The sequence below is a fragment of the Anser cygnoides genome, chromosome 4 (assembly GCF_040182565.1).
Source record: "Anser cygnoides isolate HZ-2024a breed goose chromosome 4, Taihu_goose_T2T_genome, whole genome shotgun sequence".
Taxonomy (NCBI): domain Eukaryota; kingdom Metazoa; phylum Chordata; class Aves; order Anseriformes; family Anatidae; genus Anser; species Anser cygnoides.
In genome coordinates this window covers 69,259,353-69,277,417 of record NC_089876.1, presented here as the reverse complement: position 1 = coordinate 69,277,417, position 18,065 = coordinate 69,259,353, and the positions used below count along the sequence as shown (strand labels likewise).

General features: G+C 39.4%; 1 protein-coding gene across 1 annotated transcript in view; it reads left to right on the top strand.

The window, feature by feature from the left end:
* Nucleotides 1-556: 556 nt before the first annotated feature.
* SNCA (synuclein alpha) overlaps nucleotides 557-18,065 on the top strand; it is a 69,560-nt gene continuing 52,051 nt past the window's right edge. The window contains exons 1-4 of the mRNA XM_048052150.2: nucleotides 557-785; nucleotides 2,512-2,657; nucleotides 9,173-9,214; nucleotides 15,064-15,209. Of these exons, the coding sequence (XP_047908107.1) occupies nucleotides 2,537-2,657; nucleotides 9,173-9,214; nucleotides 15,064-15,209 (309 nt within the window). The 5' untranslated portion in view covers nucleotides 557-785; nucleotides 2,512-2,536. The remainder of the gene's footprint in view (nucleotides 786-2,511; nucleotides 2,658-9,172; nucleotides 9,215-15,063; nucleotides 15,210-18,065) is intronic.

Below are 18,065 nucleotides of genomic sequence, written 5' to 3'. Positions count from 1 at the left end.
ATGCTAGGAGAGGTGCAGGGATCTGGCAGGAGTAAGGCTGGGTTTCTCTTCCTGCTCTGGGATGAAGATTGATTTATTTATTTAGTGTGTGTGGTAGTGTTAACACACATTACATTTGCAAGACCGTCTCCTGCCATCCTTAAAAATGTGCCGGGATCGTAAGTCTTGAGAGAACAGCATCATTTAACTCGAGGCATTTAGGCCTGATGATTTGGAAGAGAAAGAAAAAGTAACTAAGGGATTGAAGAAAATTTCCTGAGCCGTCGGTGAAGCGAAACATGGCTGTGCTGCTGAAATCGCCATCAACAGCTCGCGGAGCTTCTGCCTTTGGTGAGAGCTGGGGGAGAGGGCAAGATGCCTTGTCTCCCCCTTTTGCTCCCGTGCCCCCCGCGGTCTGCGGAGCCTGGACGGGGGCTCCCACCTCATCGCGCCCCCCGGCAACCCTCGTTCAGCCGGGGCTGGAGGCAGGGGGAAGGCGGGGGGGAGCCTCCCTACCTTCCTCCGCTCCTCCTTCCCGCTCCCTGCCTGCCTCCCCGCGGCGCATCCTCCCTCCTCTCCTCCCCTCGCCCTGCCTCTCCCTCGCACTCGCTCCCCGCTGCGCTACCGTCGGGGCGGCGCCAGGAGACCCAGCCCGCGCTCCCCCGCCCCGGGGATGTGCTGAGAAGGGGCCCTCTCCGCGCATCGCTCTCCTCCTCATCATCATCCTCCACCACCTCCTCCTCCTCCTCCCCCCCGCCCACAGCCTCCTCGCAGCGGCCCGGAGCCGGCGGCGGTGGAGCCCGGCGGTAAGCGGCGGGGAGGGCGCCCGGGGGCAGGGCAGGGCTGGGTCGGGTCGGGTCGGGGAGGGAGCGAGGGATCGAGCAGAGCCTTTCCTTCGCTCCTACCTCGCTGTTCCCTCTCGGTAGTGCCTGGGGCTGAGCTTTGTGGCTGGGCAGCCATAGGTGTGCGTGGGTACAAGGTGTGCGCGCATGCATATAGGTGTGTGTACGTGGGTATACATATATACATTTATCCTTGAACGTGAATCCTTGAATCCCATATACATTTATCCTTGAGGGAAGCCGGGCGCTGTGGCCACCTTGTGCCGACGGCGGGTCAGCCGGAGCCTCTGGGTGTCTTTCTGGTCACGTCGCCCTGCCTCCCCCTCGGTAGGCAGCTATATATTTATATACATATATATTGTCGCGACGCCCTGCCCTCTCCCTCCCTCCCTCCCTCCACAGGTGCCCGTTATTTGATTTACATAGGGATATATAGCTATGTATAGATATCTTATCTCCTTGCTGCCCCCAGGTGCCCCCGCATGTGGCCGCGGCGCTGCCCCGGGGACTGGCCCGGGGACCCCTCAGTGTCGGCAGAGCTGGGGGCTGCCTGCCCCCAAATGTGAGTGCACAAGGCGCCCCGCAGCCCCAGGGCGACAGGTACCGTGGGCAGTGTGCCTGGAGCACTAATCCTGCCTTTCTTCAAACGCTCGTCACAAGTTAGTAGAAAGCTGCGGCAGCGCAGATGCCTTCCTAGACATCCATTCCTCCTACTCGGACTCCGGCAGAGGAAAGAAAATAGCAGGCACCATATCTTTCTGTGTCGGTGGAAGAAGAGAAAGGATTATTGGTAATAGATTCGTTGAAGGAACCCTGACTTGTTGGGTTTAATTACTATTAGTTAGCTAGTAGTTTAAATGCAGTCCTGGGTTGTATACCTGCTGCAGAACTCCCTTGCTAGCTTTAGTGCAGCACTGTTAAAATTGTGTATTCCTGCTTCTGCTTTTTAGTAAAATTTTTTCTCAGTCCTGATACAAGTGGAGAATCCAATTGGGAAAACTCAGTTTCCAGAAGCGTGACATGGACTGTGCACAATTTGCTGGGTTACTGGAAAAGCAGCGTTTTGTATTTGCTCCAGTCCTTTTGGGTTATAGCAGAAGGTTCTTTTAACAATAGCAAATTAACATTTGTCATTTAGAAGGGATGTTTTTAAAGTTACTAGTGTTTAAGTTGGCCTCTGGATGAGATGGAGTATCATCAAATCACAGGACTAAATCTTGCAGTCAGTACGTGCACGGAACTGTTGTCCTTTGGAGGAAATGGTGGTAGGCAAGGAAAGGACTTATATCAATGAATCCATCATCCAACCAGCACTGTTATCAGCAACCTCACTGTAGGTTTCTGTGGAAACTCCCAAGCCTTTCTTGGACCATTCTTGCAGTGCTGTTTGACTTGCTATCTATGGCAGCATGTGAGAAAATATAAAGGCGATTTGTGTAACTGTACTCCTTGGTTTTCTATTTATTTAACTGTTTATTTGAAATACTGAATGCAACATTAGATATAAAGAGGTGTGTGTGTATTTCTAAACTCTAATAGAGATGTAGATCAAAGCTACATAGTATATGGATATAAATAATATTCTAAAATAATGGATATGTCAATCAGTTTGAATGAAATCTTCCTTTTCTGAGAAGAAAAAAAAACAGAAGCTGAAAAACTGTTATTCAGAGTGTACTCTTTTTTCTAGTGTTGTGTGAAGAAATTCTTCAGCCATGGATGTGTTCATGAAAGGACTTAACAAGGCGAAGGAGGGAGTCGTAGCAGCAGCAGAAAAAACCAAGCAGGGTGTAGCAGAAGCAGCAGGAAAGACGAAAGAAGGCGTCCTCTATGTAGGTAGGTGGACAGTAGAGTTCATGCTGCTGGTTGGTATACCCTGACCTTCACGTTCATCTGAAAGAAAGATCTGGATTCTCATCAGACCTATTCTTCTGTAAAAAAATGTGTAACCACTCATAGGAGATTATTGCAAAGTAAACAAGATGAGAGTTGAGCCTTCCTGAGCTCCAAGTCTTTTAAGCATTTGCTTGTTGGTTCTTATGTCACCCGGGTCTTATGTGACTTGATGGTTCATATGTCACTCTGTTTTGCTGGCCATGCATGACTGTACTGTGGAGCCATATTTGTAGCAGCATCCAGGACAAGATTGTGCTGTAGAAGGGGCCTTACAATACAGGTGACTAGCTGACACTGTATCCAATACATTTGCTAGGTTAAGGCTGAAGAGGTAAAAAACAGTGTAAAAAAACAATCATGTAGAATTCATAGGTTTTAAGCAGGGTTTTGAGAGAAGAAACTTGAGGTTAATTCAGGAGCTGAACCTAAGACATGCCCATGCCTTTTCCTGGAATAAAATGAAGATAAGTGGAAGGGTGTACACTCCATAGAAAGGAGCCTATTCTCTTTTACAAATCGTAAATACAGATCCTCAGTGGTAATGTTTTGTGTACCAAAGTATCAGCTCCTTGTCTTCTGAAGTCAAATTTTTTAAATTAATGTTCTGTACTTAATATTGCATATCTATACCAGTTATTTTCCATGGCTCCTCCAAGAAGTACCTTTACAGTCAGTGAGGTAGAGCAGGTAGCCCCCCCAGGCAGCAATGAGGAAAATGGGAAGCAGTTGTTAATTGACTTATCTAGGCCACACAAGAATTTTGTACAGAGCCAGGGATAAGATAATCTTCAAATCCCAGATTGGTACGTTGACTGCATGATTGTCATCTTCCCTTAGCAAGTATCAGGTTTTTGAAGACTCTCTTGCAAATGCCACCATGAAAAATTCACAGGAAAAGAATTTTCCAAACCATATGAATAAACGATCATTTAAAAAAATTATGGAACCTCTTTCTCTGTTCATCAAATTAATTTGTATTGTAACAGAATGGAAAATATACTGTTTTCTGCAGGTCCTTTATGCTCTGATTTTATAGCAGGTCAGTTCTGTAATGGATGCTATTTGAACCTAGGGAAATGCACACAGATATCAAAGAGAAGTTGAATGGAGTTGAAAACTGAAGACATTTCTTTTAAATGGGAGCACTGGGGTTTCTTCAATTCCTATGTATTTCCAGGATTCCCTCTGCCCTTGCAGGCTAATGTCAGTCTGTAAAAAATTATTTCTGCTCCAGATAGTTTGGACTACTTATTTGGAATATACTTTTCTCCTGCAGAGCTGTAGCAAAGCTTCGTGCTCTTGCCAACAGAGATGGAAGTCATTTTGAAAACTAGTTGTAAGATGAGTCTATTTTAAAATGAGCGTCTGCTCATTTTCAGTATCAAAATAGCTGTTCTTTCACTGCACATTGTGCTTGATAGTGGAGTTAGTTTTCAGGGTATGGCTTTCTTTTTTTTAATTTCATTTTCTTGTCATTCCTGAACATGCTTTTAGAGTCATTGATTTCTTTGTATTAAAAACCTGCATTGTGTACTGAAATAATCTTTGTGCCTGACATGTTCTCCTGATCATAGTAATGTTTGAACCTAGTTCTCCTACCAAAGGCAAAAGGTTTCCTATTTTTATGAGGTTGAACTTTGGAGGGCAGGCTTGCTATTTATTTCAAAAATAATAAGACAACAGAGCCCTAAGCCATAATAGAGGTCTGTGCATATGACTGCCGTAATGGTGAAGGACCCTTCCTGAAGCAGATGACTGCTTTTCAGGAGAAAAGAGCTTTATGCATAGTTTCAGTCATGCAGGCAAAAGAGCCTTTCTTTCATCACATCAGAAGCTCTTCCCCAGATTTCTGGCAGGTAATCTGTCTGGGTGTGTGCCTGGGTCTAGCAAGCCAGCTTCCATAGAGGAATTTTAAACACAATCAGTGATAGGGTATGGACCACAGTGATAAGCCCGCTGGGTTATTGCTTCCTCAGGTTTTCCAGCTGTAAATGGAAAAGCCAGAAATAAAACTAGGAGAGCAAACATCAGAGCAGAAATCATGAAGTGTTGTAGTGGTGTTAGGGGACTTCTGTGAGGGCTTGGGTCTGGCAGAGACCAGCTGAAAGTAGGTCACAGCTCTATGCTCCCTGCCAAAGCAGCATTTTCAGGCTGCCCTGAACACCCTTCAATTTCTGAACTGGGTCTATCTCTTTCTGCTTCCCTAGCACACAGCAGGGGCAACTCATCTCCTGAACAGCATTAGCAAAGGCTGATGTGATAATCTCTTGGTTCTGTAGGCTGATAATGGTTGCAGTCTGAAAAATGGTGAAAACCCTTTATAATCACAAGGAAGGAACAGGATACTGCATTAGGGCTTCTAAAGGTTTCTCTCTCCTTGCCTTTGTAGGTGGATTTTCAGATACAAATTTCACAGCCAGATTCTGTTGTGAAAGCTACTTGACGTCTTGCAAAGAAGAGCCTGACAAAACCGGGCTAAGAGGGACCTGTTAATCATTTTCAGATTTGACAGTCACCTCCATGACACTCAGTCTTCCACTGTGATTAAAGAATTAATAAAATACAAAATTGCTGGCACCCCGAGGTGCGATGGTCTCTCATTTAAGGGAGGAATTTTATTAGTAGAATTTGAGGAATTTAAGAGTGTTATTTAAGTAAATAATGAAAATATCTGGACCTTTCTTTCTGGGTTATGGTTAGCTATATGGCTACACTAAAAGGTTGAAACATACTTCTACATAATACAGGTCTATTAACAAAAACTAGAATCAAATGCGGTCATTGGGGGGGGGGGGGGGGGGGGGGAAGTTCCCTTTGGCAAAGGGGAAACTCACTACTCTGAGGGTGTCTATTGAAGGATATACTGTGGATTCTTTCTCTTTTCATGTAGAAGTCTGTTTTCTTCCCTCCTACCATGTTTGTCCTGCTTTTTAATAACCTAAAAAAAACTAATACAGTCAATACAGACAGTTCAATACAGTCTACAGTGTGGTTATATGCTTTCAGTTTGCTTTTTCCTAATTTCCTCTGCTGATGTACTTGAGCATTGGCCAGCTGAAATGCAGTGGTTTTGTAGTGGCCAGTGCAGCACCAGGACTTTTCTCTATGTCAAAGAAGCACCTTGTCATTGATTAGAAAGGAGGACAGCGACTCAGCAGTCTTGTGCTGGATCATGAATGCCATAAATTCAGAACTGGGTCTCCATGTATCTTTCAAAACTTGTTGGTGTGATGTGGTAAGGAAAAGAGTGGCAATGCTTACCCACGCTTATTTTGAAACCAGGAACTGTGAGTGAGGATAATCTCTTGCATGCTATCAGTGATATACTGCTAAAGAATTCATTTGAGCTCTGTGTTGGTACTGGGGAGCTACAGTTTGTGCTCAGTTGACTCCCGAGTGCATGTTTAGTTCTCAGGAATGAAAGTTTCCAATCTGATCATTTTGGTTGTTATAAATCATAGCAGAATGGAGAAATAGCTTATCAGGTGAGGAATGGGTAACAGAAGAATTTATTATATCCTGTATTAACTGCCCTTAGAGTAGATAAGTACAGTCATGACCTGTTTGGCAAGACCATCCAAATTCCTCTGCTGCACTTTGTTTTCTTAAGGTTTCTTATTTTCCTTTGGTAATAGCAGCTGGTGGAGTAGTCAATGGGACTCAAGGTCCATCTGGTGGAATAACGGGCTTCAGTACTTGTGAACAAGTATTTTCCTTAGACAATGACTTCGCCTTCCCCTAATTTGGGTTATGTCTCCCTGTCTTCATCCAGCTCTTACTAAGTGGCCTGAATCTCAGTAAAGGCTTGCTTGGAATATTCTGGTCATCTCTCAGAGGGCCCAGAAATGAGTGTACTGCCAAACTGCTGATAGATGCTTTCTTTTTTGGAATAATGATACTGATCATGATAAATAATGAAGTGAAGAGAGACTGTTGTATTTTGGATAATTACATAAAGGCAAAAAATGGGGATTTGGTTCCCTCCAGCTCACACAATTGTGTATTATAACAAGGAGAAGTAGCATTGCCATGTACAGCTATTGCTCTTGATTCACCCAAGTAGTGCTGGTCCATGTCAGGCCCTTTTTGTCTTTATATTACCCATATTCTAATTCTTCCAATCACAGAATCATGGAGTGATTTGGATTGGAAGGGACCTTAAAGATCATTTAGTTCTAAAGCCCCTGCCGTAGGCAATCTTCCTCTTATGCATGGTATAAAGGGCAAGATTGTCAATGTTTTGGAAATGGCAGAATGAAAGACAGTTTCTATGAGAAACTATGCGGATAACCAGCTTTCATTTGTTCCCGGCCAGAAGCCATCCTACGAAATTCAGCTGTTGCATTCATAGGCCTGTTCTGTCAAGTCCCAATGTACAGGTCCTATTGTAGCTCTAAGTGGAGAAACAGCTACTTCCACGTAAGTGTGCAGTAATGGGACAAATAATGCTTAGCTCTAACATATGCTGTGAGATCTGGACCACTGCTTAGCTGGTCATTTACATATATATATAATGTCCTATACAGGTCTGTTAGTTGTGTTTTCACTAAAACAAAGCCTACAAATGGAAAGAGACTAGCGTTTTTAGATTAGCTGTGGTTATAGCAGTTTTACATGAGATAGGAATTAATTGTGTCTGTTCCTTGGAGATGCATGCATTGCAGAAGGCCCCAGGGAGTTCTGTAATACCATCAGTCTCTTACCTTAACTATCTCAGCCCTAGGGAACTGCATACTTGCTATTCACAGGTTTGGATTTGCTAATGGCTTGGATTGCAGGCAATAACTTCAACAACATGAATGAGATTTTGGTCAGATTTAACAATGAAGTTAAAAGTACATCCTTAATGTCATACATTCCAGCAGACATGTTGTAAGCCTAAAATGGTGTTTAGTCTCTTTCTAGCAGTCGGTAGAACTAGTCATCTGCTTGTATTTCAGTATGTGTTTGAAGTACTTTGTTTGTTCAGATCTCATGGTGCTGCCAGATTGAGAATCAAAATTCTAAAAGAAGTCTTTAGACATTAGCACCTTGTATTTAATAAAATTAATGTCTCATTCAGTGGTAAATATTTTCAATGAGAGAAAACAAGCTACTGCTTTTTAAAGAGAAAATCAAAATAAGGAGGAAGGAAGATTTCTCAACTGTTTATCCTCTTCATTAGCTAAAGAACAGGAAGTCATTTTACTTGATGCAACAATTTTTTATTTTTTATAACAGAATAATGCTCTTGCTCATAGATAACAAAGCCTTTTCAATGCTGTAACCAATCTGATAGAGCCATGGCTTAAGCTCTACAAATTGGTACTAGCAGCAAATAAGACACATTGATGAATGAGCTTGTATGTTCAGTGTTTAATTGTATTATATAGAATTGTGGAAAAAGTACTTTTTCTTCTAATACATTTCTGTTGGTTTTTTATTATCTTATAATATATTTCTGCTCATAGCAGGTTGTATATGTTTATATTTATACATAGTGATAATGCTAAAATTTTATTGAGATTGGAAGTGTAAAGTCAGAACCACAAATTATGATGTCCGAAATACTGAATGGCATACAAACTAAAAATTATATAACAAATAAGGTAACTTTTGATAGTTTTTGTTTGTTTGTTTGTTTTTAAAAAAAAGTCATATTATCATGATATTTTCACATAGGCATTCCAGAATGTGTTTTGGCTTCAGTGTGGCAAAATTACATTGCTCACACAAGTCTTACGTTATGTCTCAGTATAGCACAAGTTCTAGATTTTGGTCTGTAGAATCTTTATGTTGATTGTTTTGTCTGTGACAAGGAAACAAACTGAATTAGGCAGACCTTGGGTTTGAATCCAGTGGCATTTTCACATTTGAGTACTGTCTACTACCTTATGTGTCCCTTTCAGATTCCTTCTGTCTAAGTCTGGCTATCCTACAAGCTCCCCATGATTTTAACCACTGGGTCTTTCCACAGGCTCAGTAATGCTTGTTAACCCCTGCAAACCAAGATCTAAGTAAGAGTTATTACAAGAAGTAATAAGGATCTTCTGGGAACTTTGGCTCTAATCTTCTAAAAATGCATGCACAAGTCTCATTAGGATGTTAACAGTAAGATGACTTCTGTGCAGAGTTGTCCGTGTGAGTTTGCAGAATGGCAGGCTTAATTAATGTGACTATTAAAAGAATGGCAATGAAGTCAATATATACAAGAAATAAGCTGCAGCAATGTTTCCAGTGTTACTCATTTCTATAGTCAATCTACATTCACACAGTTGCTCTTCATTGATAGTGTTGGTCTTTCCATTAGATTAAATATCTCTTGAATTAATTTCACTTGAATTAATTTTAATCAACTTAGCAAATGCTGTATGCAACTGTATGTAATCTGTCTATTCACTTTGCTTTATTATCCGTCTCGTCTTTACCAGTACTTAAGAACAAGTATTTTCAACCTAATATTGTTCTCTGTTTAGGTTCCAGGACCAAGGAAGGAGTTGTTCATGGTGTCACAACAGGTAAGATAATTATCTCTCAGTTTCAACTGCTTCCCTACTTTTGTTTAACCAACCATTTATCTGTTAAAAATTTAGGTGTATTTCTTTGACAGCACTCTCATATTTGAAGAATGGAAAAATGTAGTCAAAATGAGGGGCAGAAAGCAATGTTTGTTTTCTCAAAAATGTATAAAGTTTTATGTTTTACCGTTGAAAATGTAAATTTAATATAGCTGTTTATGTATGAGGAGAGTTTTCTGAGCAATATTCTGAATTGAAGTTGAGCAATACCAGGATGAACCAGGAGGCTAATGAAGCCAGATTCCTTAACAGAAGGAAATAGCGTGTGTTTGTAGAAGTAGAAAAATCAAGGGTTTTTCTGTTCTTTGTTTATTGCCAAAGGTAAAATATTCGATGCCAGAAAGTTATAAACTAGTTGGCATGAAATAATGATATTTTTTTTTCCTGTGAAGAACTTCCTGTAGAAACAGAAAGCCTGGTTTCTGACAGACTATGCCCAAGTCTGTCTCCTTGTGATCTGAGGAGGAACAGCAGTATCTGGAGGTGGGAGTGGAGGAGTGCCACTAAAGGAGGAACATGGAAGGCAAAGTGTGTAGGGACTTGGACATATGTCGGGAGGACTTTAATCTTTTGCTTTAGGACTTCATAGAACCAGTCAGACAGGATTGATGCTAGTGGAACAGACAGGAACTACTGCAATACATGAAGGAGGGAAAATATTGTGGAAGGAACCTCCTCTATACAGTCGGCATTGTAAGAGCTGGGTAGAAAGGAAAAATCACTGGGAGTGTTTGCAGTTAAGGCAAACAGCAGTGTCAGCAGCTTGTCCATGCCTAAGTCTTTTTGACTATCCACAGTGAAACAGTGATGCAAAATGGAGTTTCACCTCCGCAGTCATTAACAGCTCTGCAGTGTAATCACTGCTGTTATCTGCAGCCTGCATGAGTGTACCCAAGCTACCATTAAGCTGGCTGCCTCTAGTACAGCTAAGTATAACTATAGTATAGTATAACTATACTATGACTGTATCCGTGGCAGCAGAGAATTCCACATGAACTTAATACCTGAGTATCATTGGTATTCTTAGAGGTTCTTCATCCTTGAATGAGATCTACAAATAATGTGGTTTCAGATAAAGTTATGCTACAATGACAGTATGGACATGCCCCATCGCTCCTTCCATTCCTAAAAGATTCTTGTGACTCATCAGTATGTCTCCCTGGAACTGGTTGGGTGGGAAGAAAAGAGGGAAATAGCTTACAGGAAAGAAACACATTTCAGAATTTTGATAAACTAATTTGAATTTGTCACAGTTATGAAGGTTTCATTTATTTTTTTATACATTTTTTTAGAACTGCATAATTTCTCAGTAGCAACAACACTTTCAAACTTTGAAATTAATGCTGGGCATATATGTTCATTGGTATTTCTACACTGAAAAAGAGTAAATTTGCATTTCAAATTGATTTGCAGGGTTCATTTTAGATATGAACTGAAACAACTAACCAATAATTTGGAGTGATAAGTGGGTGGCAAAATTAATGGAAGTCTTATATCTATACAGAATGCAGGAAAACCTGAGCTGACCACAGTGCATAGAGTCGAATGTGAAATATTCTGCTATAGATTATGGGACATCTAGAGATGTGAAGAAGATGCTTGGTCAAGAAACTGAAGGTGTTTTTCCCGTAAGAAAATAGAAAACAAATGAGAGTGGGATTAGAAAAGGATTTCTTCTTTCTTTTGATTTGGGTACAACCAGTGGGTCATTCATCTGTGCTCACACAGGCCAATACCAAGGATAAACAACTGTAGTTGGACTTAACTTGGCAGTACAAAATATCACAATGCACATAATCAGTTGAGAAATAAACCAATAGTATTTTTAGTAACAAAACTGATCAGAACATCCCTCACAGGCCCTCAGAACTTAGCCGCAGGCTAAACAGATCTGTGCTCTTTTTACGAGGTTTGAAATCTCATAATGGTAAACCTCAATTAAGAGAAATACTCAGAGGGATCATTACTGTAACCAGTAGATGATTGCAGTAGAATGAGATTTGAGGCATATATATCCCATATTATCACAGATGTGGGAACAGCAGTGGATAGCACTAGCAAGCAAGTTAATAGAGGTGATGTTGACTAAGCTGGGCTTTGTGTTAGAATAAAAGTCAAGGGCATTTACACGTGTGAAACTTGCTGAAGAGGTGGGTTTCTGTAGCAGGCTAGCATACTGAGGAAGTTCTTTCCTTCCATCTTGATCTGCTGTAATACGTGCAGCAAGACAGGAAATCTTAGGTAGGAGAACAAAATTTTTGAAAAGATGTTAAATTTTGTTCTGCAAGATATAAAACAGACTACAAAACAAAACATAAGGAGAACATATCTGTTCTGTGCTGCAACTATGAATAGTAACAATGTTACTGAGAATTTTAAGCAAATTTCATTTTAGGCAAAAAGCTCCTCTTCCACTTTAGGAAAAGGGTGACTCAAAGTGAAATACCCAAAGCTTGAGAATAATGTTTATTGTGCCACAACCTCAATAATTCTGGCCCATTAAACTGGTTGAAAGGAGTTTAGCTGTTGAATGAAAATTCAAAATGGATAGAGGGCAGATAGTAAGATACTGTCTTTCAGAAATCAGAGTCATTAAGATAAATCCAGAAAACTATACACATAGCACAGATCTGCAAAGGCACTAATACTAGCAGGAGAAACTCTACGTTCCTATTTCTGAGGAATGCAAAAACATTATCAAAGTTCTATTACCAGAGTGATTCTGTAAATAAGCTCCAACTTTTTAAGCCTTCAGCTCTGTAACCCTAATAACAAGAGAAGGAAAAACAAAATAGTTTTCCAGTCTTATGTGTTTTATTGATTACACTAAGTAGTATCAAGGGAAAAGCATTTAGTGCACACAAACAAATCAGTTCAGAATGCAGGGAGTTAATATCAACTAATTAATCTAAATACTAGGTTGTTTAATGATCTTAAGCCATTAAGTCTTTGTAAAGTTGATGTCTGCTTTGCATCACAGTGCTGAGAAACAGTAAATCAGCTTCTGTAAAGCTTGACTGTGCTATAGCCCGATTACTTGTGTCCACCTGTGGAGTAAGTGATCTGGAATGGTGTACTAAGGCCATGCCAAGGCTAACATTGAAATAGAAGTTCTAATACTGACTATAGCATACTGCAAAAATTATTGGCGTTTAAGGTTTCTTTGTCCCTACTTATCATATATAACTGGGTAATACAAGCTTTTAACATGAAACTTTTGGAATATTTCAAAATGAGAACTTTGCTTTCTATTTTGAGCAATAGAAGTAGATGAAAACTACATGCTTTCTTTGGATTAATAACATTATTCTGACTGCACTAAATACACTTTTGAATATTTATTTTAGATGATCAGATTGCCTTAGGTACTTGAAGAATTCATTTACAAAGAAGCCATAAGTATGTTGTGGGTTCTTTAATTTATACATTCACTATAAGACACCTGATAAAGTTAAAACAAATGCAATTGGAATACCAATGACTAAGAATACTAAGGAAAACAAGCAAACACACAAACAAAACAAAAAACAACACAAGAATGATCAGATAAAAGAATTAAGAAAAAGATTGACTACGGTTCTTAACTGTTGAGACCATGTCTTCATTTCACTTCAGGAAACTGACATCTGCTTGAAGTACTGAGTTAGATGGCTTTTTCACCTTGAGCTTACCACAAACCAGTGCTTTTCTTTGACTATCAGGACATGCCCTGTAAATATTCCATCTTTGAAACTGTACATTTTTAGCTGTTTATCCTTGGGAGATGAGCAAGATGGATGAACTATGCACAGTCAAAGAAAATGGATGAATTATTACAGTCAAAGGCCAGTAGACATGTTAATTAGATAGGCAAGTGAGATACACAAGCTAACACCTCGTAAGACCAAAAAGCAATACTTCTTCCTCTACAGAAGTTCTGAGAAAGGGCAACCTGACAAATAGCATGCTCTCTGTATTCCTGTGAATCACAGCCAGGAGTCCTCATTTTAGTGTCTTGATGCAACTAAACCTGGTGCAATCGGGTCATACCTTAAAACAAGGAAATCCTCAGTCTAGTATTCCTGTGTTTGGAAAGTCACTAACTGAAAAGCATATTTAGCTGTTCAGCACTTTGAGGTGTGTCAGTCCCCTTACCAGCCAAGGGTTTTACACCAGAAACTATTCAAAAATAGCAAAACTAGCAGGACCTTAGAGCTCAAACAGTAAGAAAGGATTAATTGAACAAGTGTGAACACACATTTATTTGGATCTGTGGTTCTAGTTCGCATCTGACTGTGTCTAGCCTCTTGAATCATTTTTCTTCATGTAACAAAATGTATTATTGCACCTCAGGTTTCACATGATATCAACACCCTAGAGCATCATAAGATCACCAGAACTGGCAAACTCTTAGTCCTATGAAAAAAAAGACAAGTAGGTCTTTATAAGTATCCTAAAAGACAGTTAACACAGCAACTTTAAAAGCATTTATTTAAATGGATTAGATTTCTAGGGCAACTTCACTAGCATTTCTCAGAGTGTCTTTACATTATATCTCAGAGCATCACTACAGTGAACCCAAATCTCTCTTCACTTACCTTCTCTGCTCTCCAGAACAACTCCTCATAGATTTGCTTTATTTATATATTTTTTTAAATATGTCCAAGCAATTCCTCTATTCTTTTACTATCAAGCCATACGGTTTCATTTCAGAAATTATGCTCTCTGGATTTTGCATTAGGTCCCTTCTTCTCACTGCCACGTTTCAGGACTATAAATACAATTTATAGCTCAGATGGAATTTTGTTTGGAGGAAAATACAAGATTAGTTGGAATTACAAAGCTATATACTGGATGTTTTTTTAAGAACAGTCCCTTGTTTAGATAAGTAAATTAGTTTTTTTGTTTGTTTGTTTGTTTGTTTGTGGGGTTTTTGTTTTTTCCTTTTTCCCTGAAAATCTGGCCCTGTAACTTGAAGGCATGAAGTCATCTGTTCTCTTTATTCTTAGAGTGGTTTCACTATAGCACAAGCTTCTGTCAGGGAAGAACACTTGGGAATGAATGAGCAGAAAGAATTCAGTAATACTCTGAAAGGTAGAAAGGCAACCACTGATGTATATGTAGGCTAAATGAGTTGTTGTTTCCCTGGGGCTTTGAAGTAAGCTATTAATCCGGTTTGCTTTGGCATTTTTGGCATTCAATCTTTTTGTAGATTAGTATGTTATGGATGGAAACATCAGCTGTTGGGCAGAAATCTCAGAAAATCAGATAAGATGTTGTATTAGAAATTCTTTAGTCAAGTAATAGTAGCTCTGCTTATTAATCAAGCTTATATTAAAAAAAAAAAAAAGTAAAAAGAATAATCAATAGCTTTTGTGTCCAAAGTAAAAAAACATCGTCTTCCATGCCCTGTAACATGCAGCAAGTGTGTTTGATGGACTAATTGGAATGCATTTCCAAACTGTACTATATTGAATGTGATTATTATACATTGCACAGTGAGGCATAATCAGGGCCCTTAAGTAATGACTTTTCTTCCCTAAAGTACGGCTAGACGTGAATGCATATGTTGAATGTCTTTCACATGAAAGAAATTGAGCCACAGATGAAGCTTATTTTTACCTGTGCTGCTCCAGTATGATCAGATTGAGTCTCATTTCTGAAGATCCACTTGGGGTACACAAAGTGTAATGGCCCAATGGTTTTTCATGACAATGAGCTGTCAGTCATAAATATGACTCTCTGAAAACGTCAGTAACTTAAAATTCCCAGAGCTGTAATGTGGTTTTCCATCTTCTGCTTCTCCTCAGTGGCTGAGAAGACCAAAGAGCAAGTATCTAATGTTGGGGGAGCTGTGGTGACAGGAGTGACGGCAGTGGCCCAGAAGACAGTGGAAGGTGCAGGGAACATTGCTGCAGCCACTGGCTTGGTGAAGAAGGATCAGTTGGCTAAACAGGTTGGTTTGTTTACGCTTTTTTCCAAATGATGAAGTAAATGATGGGTGGCTTCTGAACCAAGGGGCAGATGGAGTGATTCCTTTTGCATATGTAGATAGTGTGAATAGAGGATGGTTTGTGTTAGGCTAAACAAACAAACAGCAAAGAAAATATCTGCATTTTGTAGCTTGTATTTTGAATGACCCACAGGATTTGGGAGCTTGAGGAGGATTGGGCATCTAACTTTAAAACCTTCATATATTTGAAGTGTGATCTAATGATGATTCTGAACTCAGTAGCTTCTAGTAGGGCCCAGCAGTTGTACTGCTGCTGTTCAGTTGAATGGGAAGATAACTGTTTTTCCAAATAACTCAGGACTGAAAAGGAACCTGCTAGAGCTGAGAGGTCAAACAGCTGAATCTCAAGTTTAACAGCACAATTTGTATCCTCTGCAGATGAAAAGCAGAAGGGGTCATGTACCAGTTCACTGTTACATTGCATCTTAGGTCAAGATGTAGCTGGAGAGTCCCTATTTTCCACGATTATAATGACATGAACTCAAGAATGCCTCCAAACCATCCTGAACTCATCAGATTAAATTTGCTCTAGCTTATCATATTAAAAAACAAACAAACAAACAAAAAAAACTGTAGGTATTTTTATTTCAGCACAGAGGTGAACATTATATATTTGCTCAATACCAAGATTCACATTTTATTGTTGATCTACTGCAGCCATATTCTTCCACTTACACTAGATGAAAAGTGGCCCCTTATAGCTGGTGGGAATTATACTTCCCAAAACATGTATATTTGTGTTTGGAGACAAAAATAACCCAGAAGAGACAAACATCTCCTTTCATACTGTTTTATGTATGAACATTTGTGTGTTCATAATAGCAAACTGGGGTTATGAAGAATACTAGTATTTGCACAGAAATATGGGTGTCATATTGATTTAGAATGAAGAAGTTCTATGGCGCATCTTTTTTCCACTTAGAGTCCAGAAGTGCTGTTAAAATTGAATCCTTAAATGCTCTTCTTTATCCTTATCTGTTGTATTTCTGTCTATCTTACAAATCTATTGGTGCTTAAGTCAGATGAAGAAAGTGGTATTACATTGCGGTAGGCATTCACTCTGCTGCAGTAGATTGGTCTTGAAAATACGATGGTTTTGTTCTTTTTCAAAGGAGTTTTCAGGGGAGGGGTGTGCTTTTAGTCTCTTTTTGTTCAGATATAAAGAAAATCTTGCTTTTGATGTGCTCACAGTCCTTTGTAAAAGCTATTTTGAAGATTTATAGATTTGAGTATCTAATGAACATGCCAGGGGACACATGAGTATGGAATGACCAGAGTAGTGTAATCTAATGTTCACCAATAGCCCTTCAGTAGTTTTATGTCAAGAATATTCTTTTCTGTTGATAGCTCTTTGAATCCTTTAGTGGGGTGTCATAAGAATCATCATTGTTTTAATATGCGATTGCCTACTTTAGTATTGACCATAACTAAGATTTTTTCATGTTAATATTAGTATATACTTATAGTGTCTTATAAAACATGATACAAATCTCGACAGACTTTCGTTTAGTTCTCTTATGTATATTGTAATGCTTAAATATGAGTCGTGATGGTTATAACAGAATAAAATCACATCTGTGAAATTAAAGAACATCCATAATGTGCATACATATTATTTTATAGTTCTATAAACAGCATCATTATTTTGAGCCCATGTTTTGTTCTTTAGATACACTAAACCATACATTTGATTTTTGATGCTGGTATTTTTAGACTGAGATTCTCAGTCATGTGTGCAGTATGTCCACCTAGCTGATTAGTACCTATGGCTCTTAAGAGACTACTCTGCATTTCTGTGTCTTACTGTTTTTGCAAGGGATGAACAGCCATTTCAAAAACATTGACATCTAAACTCAATCACGTAAAGGTATTATAAAACCTAGTATTTTTTGCATTCATGTGCAGTTCAGAGATACATAAGATTCATTTTGATTTGGTTTTTCAAGTATAGTGATGTTTGGGTGGGGACCAGTTGTAGGCATTCAGAATACCAGTCACGCATATGGGATGGTTTTGTTTCACTGATTATATCCACACTGGAAGTGGGTCCCTTTGAGGAAAGAGGATGGGGTTTCTTGAAATAAGAGAAGGTACAAAAGAAGCATACAATGTGAATCTTAATGTAACTTTGTTTATATATCTCTATAACATAATGTCTCTTAAGGCTGTGTTATCCCTAGTCTACTCTGAACTGGGAATATGCAACTATGACTTGCAAATTCATTCCTTGAGCTTGAGTGTGGTTAGCCAGTGCCTTTTACAGATTGTTCTTCCTATGGACATCTATTTGAGTTTGTCCTAAAGCAAATGACTGTGTATCCCACATGCAAGAAAAACATTTGCTCACACAGTGCAAGTCACGAGATTTGACAGGAAAATGCAAATTATCCGTCAAAAGTGGATAGAAACGTCATTACAGGCTGATCTTTTTTTTTATTATTTTTCTCCACAGACGACTAAAAGGCATGAGCTAGTAATCTGTTTTAGTTGGATTCTAAATTTCTGATGAATTATTTCTTCCAGTTCATGTGGGCCTGCAAAATCAGGTCCAAATTCTAAGGTTCAGTTGGAGAAACAATGATTTCCTGAGGCCTCTTCCAACCTGAATTATACTGTGAACTCAGAAGGCTGATAAACTCAGCCTCCGTGCAACTGGAGGCCTTCAATTACAGGGTCAGGGACTGTGAATTAAATATGATCAGCTGTTTCCCAATGTGTCTGGAAGCCCATATAAACTAACAGTCGTTGCTGGCATTTTCCACTAGTGATTTGTTTGCGAGTGTGAAAGCCCGTAATCTT